This window comes from Thermobia domestica, chromosome 10 (genome assembly GCF_964235325.1).
Source record: "Thermobia domestica chromosome 10, izTheDome1.hap1.1, whole genome shotgun sequence".
NCBI lineage: Eukaryota > Metazoa > Arthropoda > Insecta > Zygentoma > Lepismatidae > Thermobia > Thermobia domestica.
The window spans coordinates 196348419-196376238 of NC_137463.1; the positions used below are offsets into that span (position 1 = coordinate 196348419).

General features: G+C 35.9%; 1 protein-coding gene across 1 annotated transcript in view; it reads right to left on the reverse strand.

Moving 5' to 3' along the window:
* The window catches only part of LOC145662143 (uncharacterized), a 48660-nt gene that overhangs the window by 4262 nt on the left and 16578 nt on the right, over window positions 1-27820 (reverse strand). The window contains exon 2 of the mRNA XM_081727476.1: window positions 4913-5066. Coding sequence (XP_081583602.1) covers window positions 4913-5066 — 154 coding nt within the window. The remainder of the gene's footprint in view (window positions 1-4912; window positions 5067-27820) is intronic.

Below are 27820 nucleotides of genomic sequence, written 5' to 3' on the forward strand. Positions count from 1 at the left end.
CCTCCCCCTTGTTACACTTCGTAACGCAAAGTCGAACCCCCTCCCCCCTTTGCAACGTTACGTAATATGTGGACGAGCCGTTATTTCTATTGCATCCAGGATTTGTTACTTCTAACTAAACTTGCAGTTTTCGCTATGTAAGTGTGTTCGCTGTGAATGTGTACAACCAGCTATAATATGATGCGTTTTACATTAACTATCAATACTTCACCCGTCTTAGAGTAAAAATTACGCTGCAACTTTTTAAAGTTCTACAAATATTCTTGTAATTAATTTAAATGAATAAGAAAAAATATCCTTGGTGACAAACTAATAAAATTCTACTCTATGGTTTGGAATTTTACAATTTTATTTTACTTTCGTTTTGATGATCACTACTAGTTTATTTAATCTGTGTTTTTCCTTGTGTTTACACACTTTTAAATTATGTTGTTTTTTAAAGAAAGGTAAATTGTAGACTTTCAGTCAAGCAGCTACAACATTATCCTTATTTATTGTACGATCATGGTTCTTACCTAATTCTCTTCAGAATGGAACAGTCTTTCAAATTGTATAATTTCCTTATCATGCTCCTGAGGCGGGAAATTTTGAGAGAAATTGGGATTCTTCTAATTTTTTTTTTTCAAATTTTGAGTCCCTCTGTACCCCTTGGGTTAACATATAGATCTCAAAATCAACTAAATATAGTAAAGGGCGCACTAAATGTGTGTACAAAATTTCAAGCTTCTATCCTGAATAGTAAGGGCAGAAAAAATATTTACTAATGAGCCCCATATTGTCCCAGATTACTCCAAAAGACCCTGATGTAATATAAAAATTTCCTGAGACATTCCTATTTAGCCTAGGATCATGGTTCGTACACCATTCTCTTCAGGATGGAACATATATTCAAACGGTACCATTCACATGTCTCCATTATGTATCTGAGGCGGTAAAAAAGCGAAAAAGGTTTTCTTGTTTGTTAAAAATCTCCCTTTTTACCTTTTTGCCCTTCTGAAACCCCCTGTTTTAACGCAGAGATCTGAAAAAAAAATATGAAAAATAGCAGAGGGTGCACCAAATATGTGTGCAAGATTTCAATCTTCTAGGTGCAACAGTAAGCCCGCCAAAAAATAATAAAATTAGGCATAACAAAAAATATTTTTTAAAGTTATGACGTCATCACACCCTATGTCTCGAGGCAGAAAGGCGTGAAACCATACGTAATGTGTTCCGCAAAGCCTACAGGCCTGAAGAAACCAAAGTAAAAAAGCTTTATTGGTACTTTTTTTTTCGAGTAATGAAGACAATACCCTAGTACCTAAAAAAAATTGATAATAATTTAAAAGGGTAAAGATCTCTTACTTTCAATCTCAGAAATTTCGGTCACACATGATTGTATAATTGGACAGAACACCCTTAGTAGCAGAGTGCTCCACCTTTGGTTATTATATGACAAAATTATACACAACAAAAATTTAATTTTCAGGAAGCAAGGGGTATTTAAATGCATGTGAAGAAAAAATCAGAAAGTTTAAATGATTAAAATTTGAGTTACTTTCAAAGAAAAAGTCATCTATTTAAAAAAAAATGGCCTAGAAACAAACATAGAGCAGGTGTTCAACATCCTTATTATATTCATAGGCCTCTAAACAAAATCATTTTTTGTATGTATATATTGTTTCTTAAGTAAATAACAAAGAAGTTTAGTTCCCTATGAGTTCCCACATTAAAATCTCTAAAATGTGAAATATTCAGAAAAGTACTTCACTTGCTTAGTTCCAAATAAATGTGTTTCAGAAAATCGTGTTTTATTTAAAACAATATCACGTGGCTGTATTACTATTTACTTGAGATAGCTTCTTCTAAGGGAAGTGATACAGTGAAACCTCCCTTAACGGACATCTCTCAATAACGCACACCTCTATAATATGGACAGATTTTTTTTTTTTTTTTTTGTCTCGGCAAAAATATATGTTCTATTACGGAACAAAACCCTCCGTTTTACGGACACTCTCAGATACGGACGCGAACAGTCCTTTTCGCCCCGAAACGTTTCAATAACCTCTTCATAACGGACAGGAATTATCTTCGGTTCTACGATATATTACAGTAGACAGAAAAGTATTTTCTCCACAAGGTATCTATCATGAGTCTAGACCTAGTGAACCATCAAACAGAACAGCTTCAAGCTGAACTTGAAATTCTTTTTTCTACCCGCAATAAACTGCTTTCTGGTGGAAATCCTAGAGAACCTTCAATAAGCAATAACAATCATGCATGGTCTCTCATAATATGGCCAAGAATTCTATGCGAAAGATCTTCCCTTCCTTAACAAATTTAGGTATTTTTTCCTCTGTACCTTGCATCTTTCCCGACAATTTCATACATAACAAAACAAACATTGTTTGTTGTACAATAACATTTTTAACTAGATTTTTTTTTTTAATTGACATTTTTCGTTTACTTATGACACTGGAACATATCTGGGTTGGAGTTTTCACTGCTTCCTTTTTCGCTTTCTCTAACTAGTAAGAGGATATTCCTTGTGATTGGGGGTGGGTTAATAAACATATGCACTCCCAATAACTTGCCTTTTCATCCATTCCGCCAAGGAAGATACCGCGCCAGTACACGAACACATACGTTTCTTCCGCAACTGTACTGAGGATTCTCAGAGAAAACTTCCTAATGTGTGTTATTACCCTTGTAGAGGAAAAAGCACGCCGTTTTCGCTAAACAAGAGATGTGCCGGTTAGTTGGTTTCCAACACATCTTTTGAGAAGGTTGCAGTATACGAATATAATATCACATCCCCCAGCAACAATATTATTTAACAGAAATTAATTTCTTTGCCATCCCTCCCAGTAATTCAAATACATACTAAATAGAATATTATCATATTGAATTTTACGTATTTACGCTCATACATAATGTATTTACTGTATATTACTGCATACAATTACCGATGTGAGAAATTAAATTTCTATAACCTCTCTGTAACGGACACCTCTCAATAACTGACAAAAATCCATGTCCCATTGGTGTTCGCTATTCAGAGGTTTCACTGTAGTATAGTATGACAAGCTTATATATATTTTATGCGTATTTTGCTTGTGCTATTTGTTCCTGAATACCCGGATACTCAACACGGACTTCGAAGCAGTCGCCATATTACCAGTTTCAATTAATGCAAGTGAATGCCTGCATTATATTAAGTGCTTACGAAAGAAGGCGCAGAACTTACGTCTCGTCTGTGAATATAATACTGACGATCAAATAGGTTGTCAATTCAAATGAGTCTAGTTCAAGTTTTTATTAGAAAAGAAATATAAATAAATGGACGTGCATAAACGTTGGTTATCTATCCAATGGGAAAGTCCTGCTAAGGGGAAGTGAGAAGTACTTAGTTTATTTTCTGTATCAGTGGTTGGAAAAAGAGTGTACTCCTGTGAATGTGTGTAATGCGGAGACATAGGACTTATAATACTCTGAAAGAATGAAATAATAAAATGACTCACACCATCAGCATCCAAAGGTTTAAGACTTGATTTCATAACTCAAATAGGAAGCAGAAAGCACAAGTGTGATGTTAATCAAAATTAAATTTAACCTAAGAGGGGTCAAGAGAAAGAAATGATACATACATAAAATGAATAAGATAATCGTTCAGAAGTACAAAGTTACTGTCAATTTCAGAAAAATGCCTCATAGCTTTGTATCATATTCAAATGCTGGATTCATGTATAATCTCTGGTGAAACTGACGACGCATAATGTTGCTGATACCTCAGTGTTAACACTGGAATATAATAACAGTACTAGATAAATAAGTGCAAAAAAAGACGACGAAGTGAAAATTAACACTAATTTTAAACACATCAAATAACTGAACATCATCTTGGGGTTCCGACTATTTTGGCAGTCTGTAGTCTACAAAAAAAAAAAAAAAAAGTTAGAAATTTGGTATTTTTTGGTCAATGTTGCCTGAATGTGTCAAGAGTACGGATTCACAGACCAACTTCATTTCGGGTAAAGATAACGTAAAAATGGAAAACAACGAAATTCTTGGAAATATGTGGTTTGCAGCCCAATCTGAATTAGTAGGATCTTTTCAATTTCGCCAGCCGTTTGCGTTCCATACTGGTAAAGTGCCCTATGATAAATGAAAAGGAACGTTACCAATTCAGTAGGCTGTTCCCATAAGCCTTCACCATATTAACAATACAGGATTATTCGGAAGGTGATACAGCCCCGTAGCCAGCCCCAAAATGTAGGAGGGACAATCAGAAGTTAGGGGGGCCCGATCCAATCATATTATAGTTCATTTGCAAGCCTACCGGGAAAAGTTTAGTGAGACCAGTAAAAATTTAGGGGGCCGGCCCCCGTAGAACCCCCGTAGATACGGGCCTGAGAAGATACATAATTATTATTGTTCTTTCACAACAATATGAACTTTCCGCTTGCGCACAACAATATACGTGTCCTTTTTTGCATACATAGGGTGCCTGACCAGTGTGGACCTACGGCTGGTATGATTGGAAAAAATCGATTATTTTAGATTGAAAACCACCTATTTCCAAAATCTTTTCTCTCTTTCCATATTTTCGTAATGGAGTCGACTTGTGGGCCCCGTTCAAAAACAAATATTTTTACACTGTCAGTTGATCGCAATTGTCATTAAAATCTTCAGATTACGATAGACTACTTCCTTATTGATCACAACTGTCGCAGGTCACTATCAAATAATTACTGAGTCCCAGCATTTATGACAAATAGCAGCTGATACCAAGCTATTGGGTGCTTCTGTGTAGAACACGAGCACAAGAAACCTTAGCTCAGATAGCCAAAGATTAAGCATTAACTTGAAAAAGAAAAGATTCCCTCTCAGTCTCTGATAGTGCAGACTACTAAATTGATAGTCACCAACCAACCTCTGTTTCCCCTGCTGTAATGTTCTGGCCGCACGTGAGCTGTTGGTCTTTCACTGAACTGCTTTGGGGAAGAGGTGGAATGTTTCCTTCGGAATATTACTGCCCTTTCCTCAATGGTTTCTATCCAGAGAAACGTTGCACTGAAGAAGAGAAACTGAAATAAAAAAACACACAAAATTAGCTTTATTTTCTGAGAATATATGAACTGAAAATTAAAAATAATAATTATTATTATTATAATAATACATTTTAAATTATTAGAATATAAATACCGGAACAAATACATAAACTACACACGTTGATTGCTGTGTTGCTAGGTTTAGCTTTGTGGACAATCTTTCGTCACTTGGGCACTTGGGTCACGACCAGGGTCAAACTGGTTACGTCGGCTAGTCAAGGGCCCTTAGTCCCGAAGGCTAAAACAATGGGCTCTTTAGAATTGAAAAATATCATAATAATACCAAAATAATGAGAATTTTCTTTCTAGCTTTCAGAATATTAAAATTTTAAAAAGATGGTAATTTTATTCATTATTTAATACTGGATAATTTAGGTAGAAATAGTTAATTTAGATTCATGGAGACTTCCATTTATGTGATATTTATACGATTGGTATATTTGCTTAGAATGTGGTGCTTGTATAGCTCTGTTTGAAAAATTAAAATTAACATTAGAGTAATTAGGCATCTCTTTTTCAAATATGGTAGAATGTTCCTTTGACAGAGCTAGTAATACGGAGTACTATAATAGACCATTAGAAAAAATAGAAAGCCCAAATCTCATCTACACTCACTATAAACGGGGGATAAAGGTCCTTAGTTGAGTGGTGGCTGATTCTACTGTAAGCTTTATGCAAGCAGAACACTTATTTTGGACTACTAGAAGAATCTGTTAATTTTTAAAAGTAATTTTCGTACAAAAATGATTATATATATATATAAACTTCCTATAGCTGAGCTTTCCAGATTAGAGCAAATTGGAGCAAGTGGATAGTAGAGCAAACACAAAGCTCTATTATCTATCGTACATTTTGATTACAATGGACTTGAATCCTGCAAACTACCTAATTCTTTTTATTAATTTTGTTGGATGTGACAAAGAGAAGCTTCGATTACAGAACTAAATCTCTTTAACGTTGTCTAATTGAGTAATGATAAAATATTGAAAATTTGTTTATGTCTACGATTATTTTGAAACGTTACTGTCACTTTTCCTGTGTGTATCTTTCTTCAGAGTAAACCTATAGACCACATAAAGACATAGAATATTGTGTACGCTACTAAAACAAATACGAGAGGGAAAAAAATGAAAATATTTTTCAGAGATTATACCAAAAATGTAAAATTTTAGCAGATGTCAATGGGTTTCTCTCAAAACAAGGAATTATCATTGAAGTGGACTTCACAGAGAAATAAATTTCCGTTAAAAAATAAAACGTCTGGGTAAAAATATAGTGATAGAGCTAAAGCGTGTTCACCTTTTCATCAGTTTACAGTATCCTATTTTACGAGTAATATTCTCGATTGTGCAAGCAGGTGTGTTGAGGAGACGTTTGTTCTAAACACAAGTTTGTTGATTGATTGTTCTTGGTCGGATCTAAAAGAGTACGATGAAATAGTATGAATCGAGGAGGAGATTTTTTCCCAGTGGTGTCACATCAGAGCCGGAACCAGGATTTTTTGAAGGGGGATGCACCAATAACTACCAGTACATTTGATTTTTTTTTAAATGCTTTTAGGCATTTGTGGTATGAATGAGGAGTCGCCCTGGAAATGGTAGGTGTCTGCTCTCGGTGAATCCTTTTCCTTCAAGCTCCAGGGAATTAACTTAAACTATTGATTTTGCAGAACTTCGCTTTTAAGCCCAAACGAAAACATCACAGTATAAATTTTCGTAAGGTGTTGTTATTTTCACTGGTAGCATATCGTTTTAGGTAGTGTTTAACCTTGGTGCATAATTGTGGGACGTTAAACTAAAAGAAAAGAAAGTGTATGTTTACAACGAAGAGGGTGCACGTGCATTTTTGCATCCCCCCAAATCCGGCCGTGTCTCACATACTATTTCTCGTCTATCGCATGTTAATAGAAATGAGACATAAATAGAACTAAAGCAGTTTGAAAGTTAATATAAGAATTTCATCCCTGCTTATGGAAACACAGAAGATAAATCAAAATAGAAACAACTGTGGAAAATTAAAGATGATTTACAACAAGGTTCTGAAACAATAAATAAATAAATAAATAAGGGAGAGAGAGAGAAAATGAGTGAAGTCTATTGTGATATTAAGAGAAAGTGTTCATAGTGTTTATCCTGTGCATTTCCTGCTCTATACGAACTGTCATTTTGGTCTGGAAATTCGGTAATTTATCACATTGTTCAAGTTTGTAATCCTCCTTCCATATACGAAAGTGACTTATGAGTGTTTTTTAAAACAAAATGCTTAAAAATCCGATTGAGGTCTTCATTAAATGAAAATCTACTCTTTCCCTTAATATTAATAGATGTGGAACAAGGCTTGTTTTTGAATATTGATAGTAGTAATATTATCAATGAAATTGTTATCTCAAGTGATAAGTTAAAAGAAAATGAGCGCTTTCCTGATTTTATATACCTTTCTGTTTCTCTTCACCAGTACTTTTATGCTTTTGTATTGTAAATTATATGTGTACAAATTACAGTTAACAGTAAATTACAGTTGCTACTTATTGCAATTGATACAATGTAATACAGTGGTGATTAAGAACTTTAGTTTCATCGAAGACGAAACTCAGCCTTTCAAAAGTGGTATATATAAAGAAGTCGTGAATGAATGAGTAACTGACTGACTGATTGACTTATCAACACCCAGGCCAAACCACTTAAGCTATATTGTTAAAATTTGGACAGTCCATAGGATTGTGACGTAAGATACAAGTAAGGAAGATTTTTTTAAAAAATAATTGATGAGGAAAAGGAGAAGAAAGAGGGGTTGCAATTATTACTTTAAAATGTCGATATCTCGGAATCTCTGAATGTTAAATACAATGAATTTGGTATTTGTACTTTTCATTTAAAGTAATAAATCACGCGTTTTCTGATATTTGACTTGGAGGGAAAGAAAAGGGGGTAAGAAGTAAAAACGTATGGGGATTAATATTAATATATTAAGTTGCCCATATCTCCGAATCTCTTAAGGTTAGGAACATTAAATTCTATATTTTGACTTCTCATTGAAAGTAATTAGATATACCCTACGTGTTTCAGCGTTTTTAATATTTGACCTATAAAGGAAGAAAAAATGGTGGGAGTGCTTCTTAGGGAAGCTCATACGACACGTTCGAATTTTGTGCAAAACTTCGAGGTCAGACGAATTTTAGCTGCACAGAGAGCACGCCAAGATGTCACCCTCACACTACACACACACACACACACACACAAACATACAGAAACATACTATATATATATAGGTTGTCATGGGCAGTAGTGTTGGGTATCTTATGGATACCTTGGTACGTAAAAGGGGTTCCCTTTAAGGGGAGTTGCGGTAGGTCATAGGTCGAGGGCTTGCCTATGAATGCCCCAGTCTGACACTCGTTACGCTTTTTGTCCGTGTCTCGCTTCTGAGACCCAGTCTGACCCAGTGACGCGGACAGACTCAGAGAGACCCAGAGATCAAAAGGGAACTTGACCTAGAAGCAATAGAAATATCATTTTTGCAGCATTACTAAAGAATTGCATACTTGATTAATAATGTTCATTCGTCTGTTTGATTCTCGGTGTGACATTTTTTTAAATGAAGATACCATGTTTGATTTATATTCCTTGTTTTTACAAATATAATTACATGTTTATACGTTTTCCCATACGTGAATTCTGGGTACAGCATATACAAAACATTTTTGGGGCTCGGCAGTATATTTTATATTCTAAACGACTAGTTTTATAACTCGATTAATGTTGGACGATCCTTCATAAGAGAAATGTAGTTTATCGTTTCTATGATTCTTGCATGTTTGTACTCTCATAAATTTTGTAATTATACTCCAGCGCAATGTCTGACACGCACAGACGTAAACAACAAGTGAGAAAGAAAAGCTTTGTATTTTTGAAAAATGAAATGAAATTTTTGAGTTTTATGTCCCACTGTTATGCCGGCTAGGCTAAAGGAGACGGTGATGATGACTAATGAATGAAATGGTGGAATGAAGAAAGTAGGAGAACCCCGAGGAAACCCACGCACACGATGTTTGTCCACCACAAGGTTCACTTGGTGGGAGCAGGTTTGAACCCGGGACCCCAAGCACCAGAGGTGAACGCTCTACCACTGAGCCACCGCGGCCCCCAGCTTCAGGTTTAGTGAAAAGGGAATGAGACAGGAAAGAATCATTTTGTTAGAATTGCAGCCTCATACATACTCCCCATGTGTACGATGACGAAATGAAATGAAATCTTTGACTTTTGCGTCCCACGATTATGCCAGTTTGGCTAAAGGAGACGGTGATTATGAGAAATGAATAAAATAAAGTGGGAGGAAACGGGGAAACCCCGAGGAAACCGACTCAGATGGTGTTTGCCCACCACAAAGTTCATTTGGCTCTAGCTGGAATCGAACCAGGGACCTCAAGCACCAGAGATGAACGCTCTACCACTCAGCCACCGAGACCCGTGTACGTCGACGTTTCGTCTCCGGGTCGTACCGAGTCACTCCGGTACATGGGTCTATTCGAGTCAAATTGATTCTGTCCGGGTCACCGGATCATGAGTCTGACCGGGTCAGACCGAGTCACTCCGGGTCATGGGTTTATCCTGGTCACCGGGTCTCGCGGGTCATGACTCTGACTGCCTATCATCTTTTGGTTCTTAGGTCACGAAGTCCGTGTTCCATTCTATCACTGATTCTTTGAAATGTCGACTTACAACTTCTCGGAGCGTTCTTGTGACTTGCTAGCGTCGATGACTAGTATAGATCGTTTGGAACCTATTGTTTGAAAATTTACACGGTAGAAATATTAGTTGTGGCTTGCTTATAAGAAGGGGTAGCTTTTGTGTTTTATTCATTTTAATCATCATTGGACGACCTTGAAGATTAATTATAAACCATTTGCATTGCATCAAAGTACACAAGAGAAGGCACATTTATGCTAGCCTTTGCTAGATTATTTAGAGAAAGAAACAAAGATTCTAACATTTTTAGGAAAAAAGGAACATATGTAATTGTCATAATTTTCCTAAAATGAATACATGGTATAGTTTTTCACATAGTGATGTAATCATAGAAGAATTTTAATTGAAAGATTAGAACCCTAATCAGTTCAGTGGGAATTTGGTACTATAGCCACAATATCACACGAAGAACTGGTTTAAAAACATCATGTGTTACTTTCACCTAACATCCTCTCCTTGCCTCTTATTTGATTATCTTCATTTAACTCACTGTGATATTCTATGATTTGAATGTATGAAATATTTTGATGTGAACAATGTGTTATATTAGTTTGGAAATTATTCCGTTCGGTATTTTTTTTTACAAAATTATTGAAAGATAATGTTATATTGTGACGATACTGTTGAGTCAGTCCAGATATTTTTGTACTTGAGGTTAAGATAGTCATCTTTGGAACTACTTTTGTCGGAAAGAATTATTTTTTCCTCGTATTTTTTTTTTCCTTCAATTTATGCATTAAAACTGTCACAGTCAACCTTCTCCAACGAATCTTCAAATTTGAAATTTTGCAGCAGTGCCATTATCAGGTATAAATTTTTATTGACGTTTTATAATGATTTATTGCATTTCCTCCGTTACGTTGATGTACGCAGAACATTGCGAAGACTGGTACGGAATGTTCCCCCTGCGACAAGGCTGAAAAAATTTCATTGAAAGTAAGGAATAGAAATATCCTCCCATAAAGTTCAAACCCAAGTTTGATGGCCAATAACTCTTGAGCGAAAGGTCTGTGTTCATATTCGGCTCGGGCGAAAATAATGGTAAGCGCCACTTCCGGTTGAATTGAGTTATTAAGAGGAATAGGTTGACATCTAACCAGGGCCGTAACTTGTTGGGGGCAAGGGGCAACTGGCCCCCAGGCAAGCTTCCGGCCATTTGAGGGGGGCCGTTTTAAGACAAAATTTTCTTACTCCATATACGATACGAACATGAAATTACAAATGAAACATCAAACAGGTTCATTACAGTACATATTCTAAACAAAACAGCACACAAAAGGTAAATAAAACAAAAATGAGTCGTGGGCCCAATTCAGTAAAAATGTGTACTATTAGGGGGCCCTAGAAACAATATTTATTCGTATGTCTTTGAGATTTGTCAATATTGTTCCCTTAATTAATTTGTCAAGTATGTAACGGGCCCAGGGGCGTAACTAACGGCCCCGCAGACCTTGCCGTGCGGGAGGGTTCACATGCTCCGAAGACCCATAAAGGGTAAAAGGAAGATGGAAAGAGGGGGTCCAAGAATTAGAAAAACAACTTTTTCTAGTGGGCTCAAATACGTGTATTAATGCTTGTCCCCCCCCCCCCAAAAAATCTAAGTTACAGTGCTGCTTCTAACCAAAGAATAGTATGTAGGTAGTTGAGTTTCGGAAATGTACTTGTAGATGGCAGGGGGAAACTTGTTTGGTATGTATCTTTCCATGGAACTGCATGGAAATCTTGACTTGTTTTTTCCAGTTTACTCGAAAGTTTAAAAATGTGACATACCATTAAGTTTCTGCTAGCCTCTAATTTAATGTACTAATTAGGTAACGACCTATCGACTTCCTAATTTTGGTCACGATTGGATGAGTTTCATCGTTCGAATACAACATATACCAACCGTCTGATAGCCTTTTTTTTTTTTGAAAGAAATCAAGGAAAGACGATAAATATTTTTAAAAATGTAAAGTTAAATGGAGGACGAAAATAACTATTCTAGATGCCATATTTATTCTTTACTAAACGTTGTTAATTTTGTTTGTACACATATTGCAAATAAAACGTTAAGATTCTTCATCCCGGCGAAATTAAAATACCGCTAATTTTACAGTAATTATGTGATGTCTTCAAATAGATAAAAGATAATCGAAATGTGGAACAAGAGCGCCCTAGACAATATTATTTTACATAAGAAACCGTTATCACGACTCACTTATCTGGTTTCGATTTCGAGTCATTTTGAAAATCGGCATTTATTTTCGCGTTTCTAAACAGCTGAAAACGGAAAGCCACTAGGTGACTTGTGATAACGGTACCTCACGCAAAATAATATTGTCTAGCTCTTTCCGGATTCCGGCATTTTGGGCTATTTTTTAGACTTTCAGTCAAGCAGCTACTGCATCGTCACTATTTATCCTAGGATCATGGTTCATACCTCATTCTCTTCAGAATAGAGCTGGCTTTCAAATGGTATAACTTGCGTGCTCATACCATATACCAGAAGCGGGAAAAATTATGTCAAAGGGAAAATTTCGGAGGGATTTTTTTTCTCGCACTTTGGCCCCCCATGGAACGGCCCTGTGTAAACGTAGCCATCTAAAGAAAAATCTGATAAATAGTACTTGGTATACTGAATGTGTGTGCCAAGTTTCTATCTTGAATACTAAGGGCGGGAAAAATTTTATCAAGAATTCCCACAGTGCCCCAAATTACCACAAAACACTATGATCTCAGGGAAAAAAATTCCTGAGACATCTCTAATTACCCTAGGGTCATGTTTCGCCCATCATTCTCTTCAGAATAGAACTACCTTTCACATATCTCCATCATGTATCTAAGGCGGGAAATTCCCGAAAAAAGGGATTTTTGTCTAAATTTCCCTTTTTTCAACTTTTAGCCCCTCTGGACCCCCCCCCCTGTTTTAACGCAGAAATCTAAAAAAATCTGTTAAATACTACTCGGTGGACTGGATGTTTGTGCACAATTTCAATCTTCTACGTGCAAAAATAAGCCCGCCATAAAATATATATGCCGACAATGCCCCATATTACCCTATACAGAAGTATATTTTGAAAAAATTCACTGAGACGTCCCTAATTACCCTAGAATAATAATTTGACCGTCATTCTCTTCAGAATGGAACTGACTTTCAGACGGTATGACTCACGTGTCTCCATTATGTATGTGAGGTGGGAAAATCCTGAAAAACGGGATTTTTTGGGTCTAAAAATCCCTTTTTCAACTTTTTTTCCTCTGGACCCCCGCTGTTTTAATGCAGAGATCTGGAAAAATATGATAAATACTACTAGGCGGGCTGAATGTTTATGCACAATTTCAATCTTCTAGGTGCAAAAGTAAGCCCGCCAAAAAAATATACCGACCTTCCCCATTTTTCCCTATATAGAAGTATATTTTTTTAAAAATTCCCTGAGACGTTCCTAATTACCCTAGGATAATAATTCGACCGTCATTCTCTTCAGAATGGAACTGCCTTTCAGACGGTACGACCCACGTGTCCCCATCATGTATGTGAGGCGGGAAAATCCTGAAAAACTGGATTTTTTGGGTAAAAATATCCCTTTTTTCAACCCTTTGCCCCTCTGGTTTCCCCCTGTTTTAACTCACAAATCTGAAAAAAATCTGCTACATACTACTCGATGAAGTGAATGTTTATGCAAAATTTCAATCTTCTACGTGCGTAAATAAGCCCGCCATAAAATATTGAACATAGGCTCAATAAATGAAAAAATACATTTCAGACTTATGACGTCATCACCTCCTATGTCTGGACGCAGGACGGTCTGAAACCATACGTAATGTCTTCTACAATGCCTCTGGACTGGAAAAACAAACAAAAAAAAACGGACGAAAAAGCTCAAATAGAAGAGAAATAACGCAATGTACCATGAAAAACGCGTATGGTACAAAATGTACCATAGGATCCCCAAAGGGCTAGGGCGCTCTTGTTCCATATTTCAATTATCTTTTATCTATTTGAAGATATCACATAATTACTGTAAAATTAGCGGTATTTTAATTTCGCCGGGATGAAGACTTAAAAATTATCCATAAAGTTTCACAATATAGGTAGTTTATAATTTTTAGTAACGAGTTCATCGTACTTTAGATATTAGTAAACTGAATTATTTCTGTCAATGATATTTGAAGTTGCTCTGTATCAATGCCGGATTTAGGTTTGTTGAGACCCTAAGCTGTTGAAAAGAGCCCTTTATATGTCAAATTTTCTTTTTCAGCGACAAAGTGTCGCCGTTTTTTAGGTTTGAATATATGCTATATGCTAATTTATGGACCTGATGGATATATAAATGGAAACAAGGACCTATTACAAACAGGGATGAGAAAGGGGGCTCCATTAGAAGCGGGGCTGGATAACAGGGGCTTTATTATAAGTGGGGCTGAGAAACAGATCCCTATTACACACAGACATTGATATGGCTTAAAAATATATGTCAAACCTGTCAGTAATAGGGCACACACACATATCGTAATGATACAAAACACACTGTCAACAATGCGAATAATATTGTCACTAAACATACTGCAAGAAGACGCTAGAAATATTAATTTTAGTGGAAATAATGCTAGTTTAGTCACTAGACAACATTTAAAAGGTGCTAAATTTCTATTCTAACAATGTAAATCAACCAATTGTTTTTGATAAAAAAATATCCTTAAAAATTTCTAGATCAAGCGGCATTGGTAACACTGATAAAAAGAGACAAACGACAACCGCCTCACGTTTCCGCGCATGTGTATAAAGTTTTGACGTACAATTATATCATCTCAAACAATGGTATGATTGCCCCAAACATAACATACTAATCCATCAAAACTAATGAAAACAAGGTAGTAGATCATTTTGACATACTATAGTTGCTCACATTTTTTATGTTCATGGCGGACATATCCGTAATGTCAAAAAATCGACATATTTCCTTATGTCCACCATTAGAAGGCAATTCATTTGTACACATTAAAGTATGTCCAAATTTGAAGAAATGCATTTTTGTGTCGTTTTGAGTCGTTTCGGCCTCTGTGTGCACTTGCTTCATAAAAGCCTAGTACATAACAATATAAAACACCATTCTTGTATGTGCGTTTTATCAGGACTAGCTAAGGAGAGTAATGCTCCCGGAAGTAGGAACGGAAAACACAGTTCTGATTGGTTGGCGTTAGCTATGTCTTGCCACGTTGCATTCAAATAGCAGAATTCAGACGATTGTTGTTGTTGGTCCTCGTGGTCGAGTGGCGAAGATCTCTTTTGGCGTGAGTTCAAACCCGGCCCGAGGAAAGTTTTTTTAACATTTTTTTTTACATTTTTATAACACTTTTTAAATTAAAATAATACGAAAATAATACTCAAAAATGTGATTTACTTACTTTTGTGCAGATAAGTAGTAGTAGTAGTAGTAGGAACGGGTTAGAAGCCCCGCAGGGTTCGTTTTGTTGCCCTTGTACTCCATGATATAAGGCTCGTTTTGTTGCCCTTGTACTCCATTATATAAGGCTCGTTTTGTTCCCCTTGTTCTAAATGTTATAGATTTTGTGACCAACTTAAAACAACTGACTAGGATAGCGCGTAAATCAGCTGGCTAGAGTAGCGCGCGAAAAACCGTACTTCCGGGAGTATTACTCTCCCGAGCGGGTCGTGTTTTATCTTGTTTGCTTTTTCTTGTTATTTGGAAACTACATTACAATCAGTTTTTCTTTAAATTTTTTGGGGCCCCCAAGCGAGTGGAGCCCTAAGCTATAGGTTGTTTAGCTTATACGTAAATCCAGCACTGCTCTGTATATTAGTACAGTGTCCTTTACAGTAACAAAAAAGCTTCAATTAGTCGTTTTCGTTTTGTTTCCTTTGTTAGCAATTATATTTTCACTACTTGTCGTTTTGCAAAAATACGAACATATTATCTTCTGGCAAAAACAATCGAAAGTACTGATTGATCATTATAATGTCAACAGAAAAACTCTTTGTCACCAGGTTGCAAAATCTCGAGATGATAGGAACCAAACCGAAAATCATCCATTCTTAGCCCCCCCCTAACCCGAAGAGAGCAATGGGCTTTTAGCTTCTTTGCCCTATGCATTGAAGAAAAGTTATAACTCATTAAATAATCGAGTATTTTCTGCTGTAATGAGCAATCTTGATGTCGATGACAAGTGTTAAAATTCTATCCGGTGAAGACATCTCGCCTGTAGTGGCTGTAGATGATCTAATCTGAATCTTGGTTAGTTTTCCTGACAATAAGTTTTGGGCTTGAGGATAAAAGCCCTTGCATTACATCGAATATAAATTTGGAGCATGTGGAATATTTGGCATGTTGTTTGTTTGACATTCTGATTTCACATTTTTCTTGGTTTGATATATTCTATACGTGAAGTAGAATTACTGAATTGGGTTTGGTTCACTGTTCCTAGTAACTTTTGCAACCTGTTTTTTTAAACAATGATATTTACAAGAGCGGAAGTGGGACATAGCTCCCGTCTGGTCGTCTCCTCTAACTAACAAATGACCACAGTAAACAATATTACATTTTTGATGATCCGTTTAAACAGTACGTTATTAAGGAATTAAAACACAATTTGCTCAACAAGCCCATTTTAAATTCCTTGTTTTCTCCCGACATCCTCTATACTTGTCATAGTTGTATTACTTTAGTGCTTTTACAATGAATTCTAATACGATAATTAGGCAGAGATTCCACCAAGATTTTTAGTTTGGGGTGTAAAATCAAAATTGGAAGGTGTAAGTGGTTTGCAGGGTTTGTATCGAATTTTGACTGTAAAAAAAAATTAAAAAAATAAATAAATAAATAAAATAAAGTTGGGATTCTTACAAAAATGTTGATGTGGTCACTCCCTCACCCACAAGGGAGAAGGAGCTGCCCCCAAAACATTCCAATAAGATACTAATATCGTAAAATGTCAAAAATGGAGTGAAACGGGAGTAGATAAAATTTTAGTACTTTTTCTCCAGTCTAGTACTTTTTTTTTTTTTTTTTTTGAAGGTTAGTACGAAATATTTTTGCTGGGTGGTCACACTGCTTTTCAGTGTATACAATAGCGTGATCGGGAGAACATTGTCCCATTTTTGTTAAGAAGTTCTAAGAAATAGTGGGACGTGGAGCGTGCATTTCATATCAGTTTCATGCTTTGTATCAATAATGGAGACCATCTCTTGAGTGATGTTTTGTTCAGAACTCATTGGTTTAATACGACATTCTACTTTCATAGTCTAGGTAAATTAAACTGAAAAAGAGATGAGTGGAACAAATTCGGAACAATCTGATTTTTGGTGCACACGTTCAGAATAGCATTAGAAACAATACTGGAGAGTTCAATTGATGTCAATGGTGGGAAACGTGGGAAATCACCGCCATCTTGAAAAAAAAACTATTTTTGGCCAGTTTTTCTTTCACAATACTGTTTTTTTGTGCTAAAACTATTCAAGATGCGCACCGCCATGTGCATAATTCTGATGCACAAATAGTGGGGTGCAAAATACCCCGAAATATGGCTTGGCGGTAGACCTTCGATTTGAATCCATACTCAGTGTGATATCAAAGAGCTTCTTCTGTGAAGAAGGGAAGAGATGTTCCAATCAGTTCATTTCCATTCTTTTCTAACTCATGTATGATTAATGTTCTTTTAAAATTCTTCCTTCTCACATGCAGTGGGTGGTGTAATAACACAACGAGCTCCAAACAACAGAGATTAATCTTAAATTGAGACATTCTCTATGCCACTGCACAACGAAAGCCAGTTTTTGTGCTCCACATGGTTACCAACTGTCGCCTTCTGGTTAAAATGTTAGGTGTAAATTGGGTTGCATCCGTGCAGGCGTTTATGGTAACAACAAAATCTCAACACTCAACAGTTAGGGCGTAGATATTTATGCTGTTTACTGTACATAATTTGGTAGCTTTTGGTGACTTCCTCTTTACGAAAATCTTATGACTAAACACATATAATAATAATAATAATAATAATAATAATAATAATAATAATAATAATAATAATAATAATAATAATAATAATAATAATAATAATAATTATTATTATTATTATTATTATTATTATTATTATTATTATTATTATTATTATTATTATTATTATTATTATTATTATTATTATTATTGTAAGAAAGGATAACGCTACTTGTTCACCCAGGACCACGTGCACCAAACACGCACACGCTAGTCACAAGATAAACATGGAGGCCAATGTTGAGTTGAGTTTAACATCCCGTTCAGCAGCGTGTCTAAATGAGACGTGAACCTACTGATTAACGTGGAATCCGAACCACATGAGCTCTCTCCGGGAATCGAACCCAGGTCTCCCACACCTTAGGCGCGTATGCTAACCGCTTAGCCACGAAAGAGCTATGGAAAGCAATGTGAAATACGTGTTACTAATATATGATTTATCGTAATTAGTTTGCGATTTTGAGACAATGTCGTCCCGTTCAACTCAGTAACATATTAGTAGGAAAAATTTAATTTTAACAATCTTAAGTAATAACAATTCCGCCATTTCCTCCGGATTTTGCACTTTGGAAACAGCGTTACTATGATCAATCACTATTTATGATTGTTCTGCGAAAGGTTACACAATAACACTATTAAGACGTATTAAGTGGAATTTGTTCTTTGCTGGAAATGAATGTTCTACTGGAATATAGTCAAAGTGAAAAATATATCTTATGAGAACAATTTAATTTACTAATCAATTCTTATTAACGAAGGCACAACTTATTATTCCTTATTAAAAATTGGAAACCAAATTTATATTGTGGAACTTTATGGGTACTTTAACGTTTTATTTACAGCATGTGTATAAGCACAATTACCAATTATTATTAGAGAATGAGCGTGACATCTATTGTGAAGCTTTATAGGTCTTATAACCTATTACTGTGTGTACATAAATTATTCGTTACTAGAATCTAACTACTGTTATTGTCCGTTCACTCTAGGATGGGAAATTGTTTACAAACAACAATTGTAGTGCGAGCGTCAAAACCTTGCTTCTCACCCCTACATGGTTAATTCATGGTTGCCAGGCACAGGAATCGCCGAACCGAATGTACCTACTTCTTCACAATCATAGAACAATTATTATTACTACATAAATTGCTGCTTTTGGGATGACTGAGATATTAACGTTATGACAAATCGAGTTAGTTATTATGTAATACAATCTTACATATAATGCACACTTAATTTTGCTCAAGTGTTCTTGTTCGAAAGTTTGCGAAAACCTTGTACGCCTGGCAATATTGGAAGCATGCAGTTTGTATTGAAAACAATCAACAGAGATCGCGAGGACCGTTAGGTTGGCTGGACAGCGTTGTTTTCATGATAAGGCGACAGAAACATCTTGTACTGATTGTAAACAGAGGCTGGGAATTTCGATGCGAGTATAGGTGAAAATATTCTCGCCACGTTATTGCCTGTTGGTGAAGGTTTGTTGCAAACTGCCAAGTCTAGAATTTCATACTAATTGAACGAGCTTTGAGAAGGATTAGTATGATGCAATAATTATAAATACTAACAACCATAGACTTAAAGTATTAAGAAATAAAGCATGCTGCTGTAAGAAGAATATAATACACATTGAATTACGTGTTCAAAGTACAGTATAAAGCGAATTTTAACATGTAAATGTTTTAAAGCAGTACGCATTTACCCTGTTTTGGTGCCCTTACCAGACACTGTCCAACACAAAAAAGGCATTAAAATAGGTAGATCGAGCGTGGGCATGAAACCAGTTCTGGCTGGTATTCCTTATTAAGGTTTTCCTCAGTACCACGAGGTGAATGACTAGACGATAGCTTCTGTAAGGCAGGGGGATTCAGGATGGACTTCTGGGGAAGAGCGGTGGGTTTTAGTACTGCTACTTAGAGCTACTTTTAAGAGCTCCAAACTCTGGGATGGGTTTTATTTAAATACATAAAATAAGAAAGTTTTCTCTCCGGGTGGCCCCGATCGTCCCCTGGATCCGCCACTGCTGTAAGGCCAGAATTGGGCCAAACACTGAGGCCCCAGAATTGACGGGAAATATATTACGCCAGAATGTTGCCAAAACTTCCACAAATGTTATGGTGGTGGGTTCCGATATCCCTCTTTCGTTTAAATGTGTTTAAATTCATTATGAAGTAAATGTAGAAGTGTTTATTTCATTCTCTTTCTTTCTTTCTTCTCTTCTTTCTCATCCTCGCTCTCTTTTCCCCACCTTCCTAAAATCTGAATACTATCCTCTTGTAAGATTGTTTCTCTCTAAGACCCAAGGTTTAAAGAGACCAACCTGATATAGTTAACTATTAGCAGAACTGTACCTATAAATTCACATTAGAAACAGCGCAGTAACTTAGACTTTTTCTGGGGGCAAGCATTAATACGTGTATTTGGGCCTCCTAGAAAGTTTTTTCTCATTCTAGGGCCCTCCTCTTTCTATCTTTCTCTTACTATTTATGTCCCCCGGAGCCTGTGACCCTCCCTCACGGCAAGGTCTGCGGGGCCGTTACTTCCTGGGCCCCTTACATACATGACAAATTAATTCAGGGGACAATATTGACAAATCTCAAAACCATACGAATAAATGTTATTTCTAGGGTCCCTAATAGTACACGTTGTTTACTAAAGTGGGCCCACGACTCACTTTTGTTTTATTTACCTTTTGTGCGCTGCTTTATGTAATGTAGTGAAACTGTTTGATGCTTCATTTATAATTTCATGTTCGTATCGTATATGGATTAAGAAAATTTTGCCTCAAAATGGGCCCCTTCGAACGGCGGGGAACCTCCCTGGGGGCAGTTGCCCCTCCCCTGCCCCACACAAGTTAGATGAAGTAAACTGTTTCGAAATTTACACAACTTGCAAATACCAAACCCTACTAGTGCTAAAGTTGATGAGTTAGTGCCACTGTTACCACTGCGATAAGGGGAAAAAAGGGGAAGGACTGCTAAGATTCGCTAGCCAGCTTTTGTGTCAAAACACAGCGCCAAGCTACAGTAAACGGACAATAACTCTATTCTGGAGCTATAACATTTTAACCTAATTTTCAATGTGTGTGTGTTACGAGAGGATACGCGATTAGTAGAAAGCTATCAGAAGTCTCATAGTGAGAAGAATGTGAATTATTGAAAACTTAGTGATATAAATCTATTGTTTATAAATGTATGGACGCCTTCAGCTTTAATTTCTTGAGAGCAGGCGGAGGGGAAGTGAAATTTTGGAGGCAGCTAATTTTATATGCCGAAAAATATAGTTTTACTGTACTTCACCCAAATTACGATACGACATGTCTGGGAGACAGTTTTCAGGCAAGCATACTCACCAGGAGGGGTTCAACCCGCTACACCCCTCTTACTACTACTATAGCACTACTACTATACCTGTTACTACTATAACAAATACCATTACAGTACTATCGAACTTCATTACTGCATGTTATATAAATAAATTGAGAAATTTTCACTCATCATAAATGATGTTTCCTGCTTTTACTTAATAATTTTCGGATACAAGTGTTTTAAGATGCAAAAAATCAGAGATTTGCAAGGAGGGACAATCAGGCAAGATGCATCTTTGAAATTTTAGCAAGGGGATGAAAATGAAATACTAAAACTAATTAGGCTTAACAAATAAAAATATGGAAAAAATAGTGTAAAATGTACATGAAGATAATACTGTTTTCACAGTTAGGCCTTTACCTTGAAAAAATAAAAATGTAAAAGAAAACGGGAGAACTCTGAGAAAACCCACGGAGACGATGTGGTTCACCACAAACTCACATGGCCTGGGGTCAAAATAGGGCTCTTGCATAAGAGGTGAGCGACGTACACCACACATTGGTGTGTTTTCTCTCGTTTGAGTTGCCTGACTGCAGCAAAAAGTTTTATTATATATGTATTCCAGTCAGGCATGTACGTAGGAATTTATTTCACTAGGGACACTTGATCGAAAAGGCGTAACAGCTTTTTCAGGCCAGCCACTCAGTGAGGTTTTCCTGTGTTTTCCTCATTCACACCAGGAAAATATCGGAATGGTACCTAACATATAGGTCCAAGGCCGCTTCCTTCCTTCTCCAATCCTTTTATCGGATAGTGTGATCTTCGAGAGACGTCATCCCTATGTGTGACGGGCTACATGGCCATAGATGCCGAAACCCCAGAAATCTAATTTTTAACCTTAATGCTAAGAATTTATCTCAGGAAGGGAGGCAAAGCTTTTGAAGAGGACTCAAAATTCACTCTGAGAATAAACAGTATTAAAATTTGTATAATCACCCCTAAAATTATACTAAATTTACAGAAATGTCAGAATTTCAGATAACATGGACACCTAGAACCAATCCTCTGCGTACGTTTCTGATTCCAGCTGTGTCAAGCAATTTAACGACTAAACCATGAACACAAGGATAGTGTGATCAGTTCTTCTTCTTTATAGAACGAAAGACTACATAGAAAACTAAAAAATACACGTTTGTATGTATACAGTGTGTCGCAAAACCTACCTACCAATTTTAATTGTAAATAACTACTGAATGAAAAGTAAAGTTCTTTAAGCCTTTTGTTGTATTGACTGTATTTCTATCACAGCGTTGGCTGAGGCCTTTGTCTGTCTGTCACATTCTGAAGTGAATATGTGGTACGAGGCTTTGTTGCATTGCTGACAGTACTGAATCTTGGCTGGGCTCTCCCGTTCCCTAGTCAATACACGGGCGTACTTAGGCTTCTCAAATAGGCCTATTGGCTGAAAACTAATCGAGAATAAGTTGCTGAAAGGAAGTAAAGCCAATGTAGCCTCTAAGTTTTCATATGTGATGTTTCGTTATCATATTTGTCCAGGCAAATTTTGAACTTAGGTTAAAAAAAATCAATTTTGAAAAAAAAACATGGGATTTTTTTAAATACTCCCCATTGATTCTTATTGTCGGGGTTGAAATCTGTCAAGAATGAGAGATGAGTGCATACAGTGGTAAGTGTGTAGTCCGACAAACGGAGTAGGCTTATACAAAATTAGTTATTTTTAAAAAAATCATCAAACAATAGGTTTCGGTCATCTCACTAAAATTCTCTCTCTCACTAAAGAAGTAAATCTCGTAATGCCGCGCTTTTTACTGAAATATTTATCTGTGAAACAAAATCATCTAAGGCTTCTTTTTAAATATTATTTAAAAAAAATAATTTTTAGAAATCATTCCTAGAGTAAACTACCCATTTTACATTTTACTTTTTCCCAGAGGAATTATACTATATTATAGATCTGATAATGAAAACTTGATTTGTGAAACATCTATACAAACAATTGTTAAAGCTGCTTTCCAGAATTTTTTTTTGTTTGTTTGTTTGTTTTGTTTCACTTACCAGAAAAACTTTCCTTATTCTTTGGTACATTTCTTCCTCTACAAAATCTTATATTTACAATAACCTTAAAATTTGGTAAAAGCTGTGGAGATTGCAATGAAACTATCGGTGTGAAATATTGAAGTAGGAGAGAAGAAAATACTACAGGTGACTAATTTTCGATACCTAGGTAGTGTTTTTAGTGATGATATGAAGTGCGAACATGAAATAAAAGCATGGATAGAAATAGCGGAAGAAGCCCTTAGGGGGCAGCGAAGTCTATTTTGTCGTATCGAGTGTTGTACTGTATGGGAGAGAAACATGGACCTCACGTAAAAATGATGAAAAATGATTGGAAGCATTCGAAATGTAGGTGTAGAGAAGAATGAAGAGAATTAGCTGGGTCGAGTGAAAAATGGATGAAAGAGTGTTAGAAATGGTAGAAGGAAAAAAAAACAATTTTAGATATTATTAAGAAGAGAAAGAGAAACTGGTTGGAACATTGGCTAAGAAGGAACTGTATTATGATTGACGTGCTAGACTGTATGCTGGAAGGAAAGAGAGGGAAAGGCGAAAGAGACTATTGATGGACTATATCAAAACAGAAAAATCGTACGTGAAGGAGAAGAAATTAGCGCAAAGCAGTAGAGCATGGATACTTCTCAGTTGCCGGAAGTGGTATGCCGATAATGGCAGAATACCTATGATGATGATGATTTCTTGCTATTTCTTACCGTTTTTGCTCTCTAGCTATAAAACTGAAGTCTGAAATGGTATACATTGGCAACTCTGAATTTAAATCAGGAAAATATTTCTGGATATTTAGGGTAACTGTCCCAATAATTGACAGTATAAGAACAGTGTTTGACAAATTGCAAGTTTCTTCACCCTTTAAACGAGCCTGGCTTACTGATCTCTCGTAGAGGTACGAAGGCATCCTTCCTTCATCTATATAGACCATCATAAAAATAATAGACTAATAATTATTTTTTTTTACAATATGTATACGAAAAGTTGATCATTGTATCCTCGTCGCCATAAGTGCCTTTACATCGCAGTGACGGGTATGTGACCGCACAGTACTCCAAGGAAGGGATGGTTGTGTAAGAATTTGTGATTAATTTTGAAGAGTTTTTATTTTGACTAGGGAATTAACATAGGTGAAGGGAGTAAAGACACAGATTTGAAGCATCAGTTCACTGTTATTGAAGCATCAGTGCACGAAAAGATTCGTATTCTCAGTTTTTCTATTTATTGTTTTATATGTTAAGTTAAACACCACAATATGTATCACTGATATCGCCGATCGTATTATTTTTTAAAATCGTGTTTGTAACCTATTGTCAAAACATTCATCTCCAGACATGATGTAGAGAGAAGAGAAAGAGATACGACATCTGTAATATATGTATATGTGATTCACTAAGTAACTGTAGAAATTAGTTAAAGGTCACATAAGAGAGCGAAAAGGAGGTCTAGAAGTCTGAACTTTTTAGAAACGTCCTAGATAGGTGAAAATATAGTTAAAAATTGCAAAGGGTATTATGTAATTTACCTCTCTTTTCTTATATTCTAGTATACTTTTTCTTTCACATCCAAAGATCCCTATTCAGATTTACGAGATAAAGGTGAAGAGAGAAACATTTCCATTTCAAGAATTATATAAGGAAAAAAATCTTTTGACTTAGACTAGATTCGAACTCGCAACCCTTGAATCCATGGCTCAGCGCTCTACCAATTGAGCTAACAACTTCGGTTGAAAAAGCCTGATTTCTACAACTACTGGTTGCTGAATGATGTGTATTAACCAAGTTTGCCGAGATAATTGCTTCATATAGCTATTGCAATAATAATAATAATAATAATAATAATAATAATAATAATAATAATAATAATAATAATAATAAAGCAGAAGAAGAAGATCAGAATTTAAAAAGTCGCATATGTTAAAAGTTTGACGTGCAGAGTAAGTCCTAATATGAGATTTTATTAATTATATATAATAAATGTAAGCGTGGTTTATTCGTGCGTGCTATTCAAACTGCGTAATTCACTACCTAGTCCCATAAGGGTTGTACAGTATGGTACAGTAGCCTTGCGTCCTCCAACCGTGAAGAATGTTTCGGTTTGAACCTATGCGTGTCCTAAGAGGAAGGAGGAGATTGAAAGAAAGAAAAGTGGTTTAGAAATTATGCAAACGTAGAATATCTCACGAGGTGAGGTGATATAGAGTTCAGCGTGTCTTTCAGCTACTACTCTATACAAGACATGCATATACGACTTAATGTCGAACCCGAACCACACGACTCCTGACGGGAATCGAAACCCGTATCACCTCTAGTTCTATTATGGGAGACACAGGAACATGTAAAAATAATCGAAAATGAACGATATTAATGTTAAATCCATAGCTTTTGAGTACATGAAGTATGTATGATACCCTCTATATCGTTCACATCAAAGTTTAGCATTATCGCCATGGAGGTTTAATTGGAGGGGTGAAAATTAAAAATTCCTAATTGAAAGATATGATTGTCTATTCAATAGCTTTCGGGGTCGCTGAAATGAATAATTACACTCCCGATACTATTAAAGCCCAAAACTTTACTCTTTCGTTAGCAGGAAGTTTATTCATTTACTTAACTCAGGACACTTTAAAATTAATTATATGAAACTCGATGCATATATTTCTAATTCAAAATTATTAGATACGTATTGTAGCTTAGACTTCTAAGGAGGGGAAGGGACAATTTACGCAATGATTTCCCTCACATTCGAATAAAATACTGCCCCATTATATTGCGAAAACTCATTTCGAGTGGTGTCATTGCTAACAGTTTTCCGTATTTGTTTATATCCCTACTCATTTATAACAGTATCTCACTTTTCCTGTGACGGGAGCAACACCTAAGCGAGCATTCAGTAAAGTGAATGCCATTAAAATCTATATTCATAGCACAGTGGTGCAAATAAAGTTGAGCTCTTTGGCAATCTTTAGCATGGGAAGCGAATAAAGCCACCACATTGGAAAAGTAGCTAATGAATTCCTCTCCGAAAAAGATCACCCGCACATTTATTTTACAGGTGGTATAGCTATACTTAAGTTTGTTGAAATTGCTCCAGTGGGGCGAGACACTGAAGTCATTCGTAATAAGGGGGGAAGGGACACGTAAAAGTAGTCAAATATGAACAATATTAGTATCGAAATCATAGTTTTCGTGGTCGCAGATGAATAGTGACGCTGTCAATGTTGCTTAGGAACAAGTTAAGCCTTGGTTGGCATGGAGGTCAGAGTGGGAGGGTGACAGGCAAAAAATAAATAAATAAATAAATAAAATAAAATAAAATCGAAAATATCCTATATTTGTGTCGAATATATATTTTTCGGTATCTCTGACATAAATAGTAATATTCCAGATGTGGTATATGACCAAGGTCGGCCCCATTTGCATGCGGTTTCAGAGGAGAGAACCGGTGAAGATTTCAGAACAGTTCCTTTGACTTAAGTTTCAGTACACTGAGAGTGAAGAGTGGTAACACACAAATACTGGGGAACTGTCGTTGCTCCAGGGAGGCATTACCCCCTGATCAGTCCCTAAAATTCTTACTGCTTTACAGGGACATCGGCAGGAATTTATTTCAGTGATCGAAAGCATTTTTAGGGGTAAATTGTCCAGATGGTAATGTATACGTATACTAAATTCATTTGAAATCCCTCCAGGAGCTCATGTAGCATCGTACGTTCAACGTACTTTTTCTGAGTCAAAACTTTGTCTCTCTCTCCGTCTCTCTGTCTCTGTCTCTGTCTCTCTCTCTCTCTCTCTCTCTCTCTCTCTCTCTATATATATATATATATATATATATATATATATATATATATATATATATATATATATATAACAGTAACAGGGTCGGTTGTAGACATTTCGTAACTGTAAGCAAACAATATTTAGGCGCCCCGCCTATATGATAATAAAATAATAGAATGCTGTAATGGACAAAAATTCTTCAGATAATTGTTACAATTAGAAATGTCTTCAATATATAATAATTCAGTCTTCCTGTGAGTATTAAAGGAAAATGGCGAAATTAAACCTAATTAACTGTGGATGAATCATGACCAAAGTTCCAGTTTTAATAATTTATATCTTTTTTTATTAAATAAGCACAGGAAACAACTAAAATGTATACCTAAGATGTATTTTGACAAATACAGTTGAAACAAAAGTCGAAATAGAATAAAACTAATGAGCTTCAAGTCTAACATTATCACAGGTTTGATTTTGACAAAGAGATATGCTCTTACACTTCATTAAAAGTATATTTAAATAGTGTTTTCTAGTGATACAAATATGGTAATTAGCTTAATTTCTCGTTTTCTTTGTTACTGTAAAGTTCATGTTATAAAGACACTTTTCTGGCTTTCAATTTGGCACAATCTCTTATTATTGCATCCATATCAATTTCATTCAGAATGTCATTTTCAATGGCCATCAAAGCTAGTCCATTTAATCGTTCTTGAGATATACTTGATTTCTAATAATTCTTTATTAATTTTAGTTAAACTAGTTCAATACACAACAAATGACGAAAGTGTGTGTCTTAATTTATATGTAATTTGTCCCCGATCA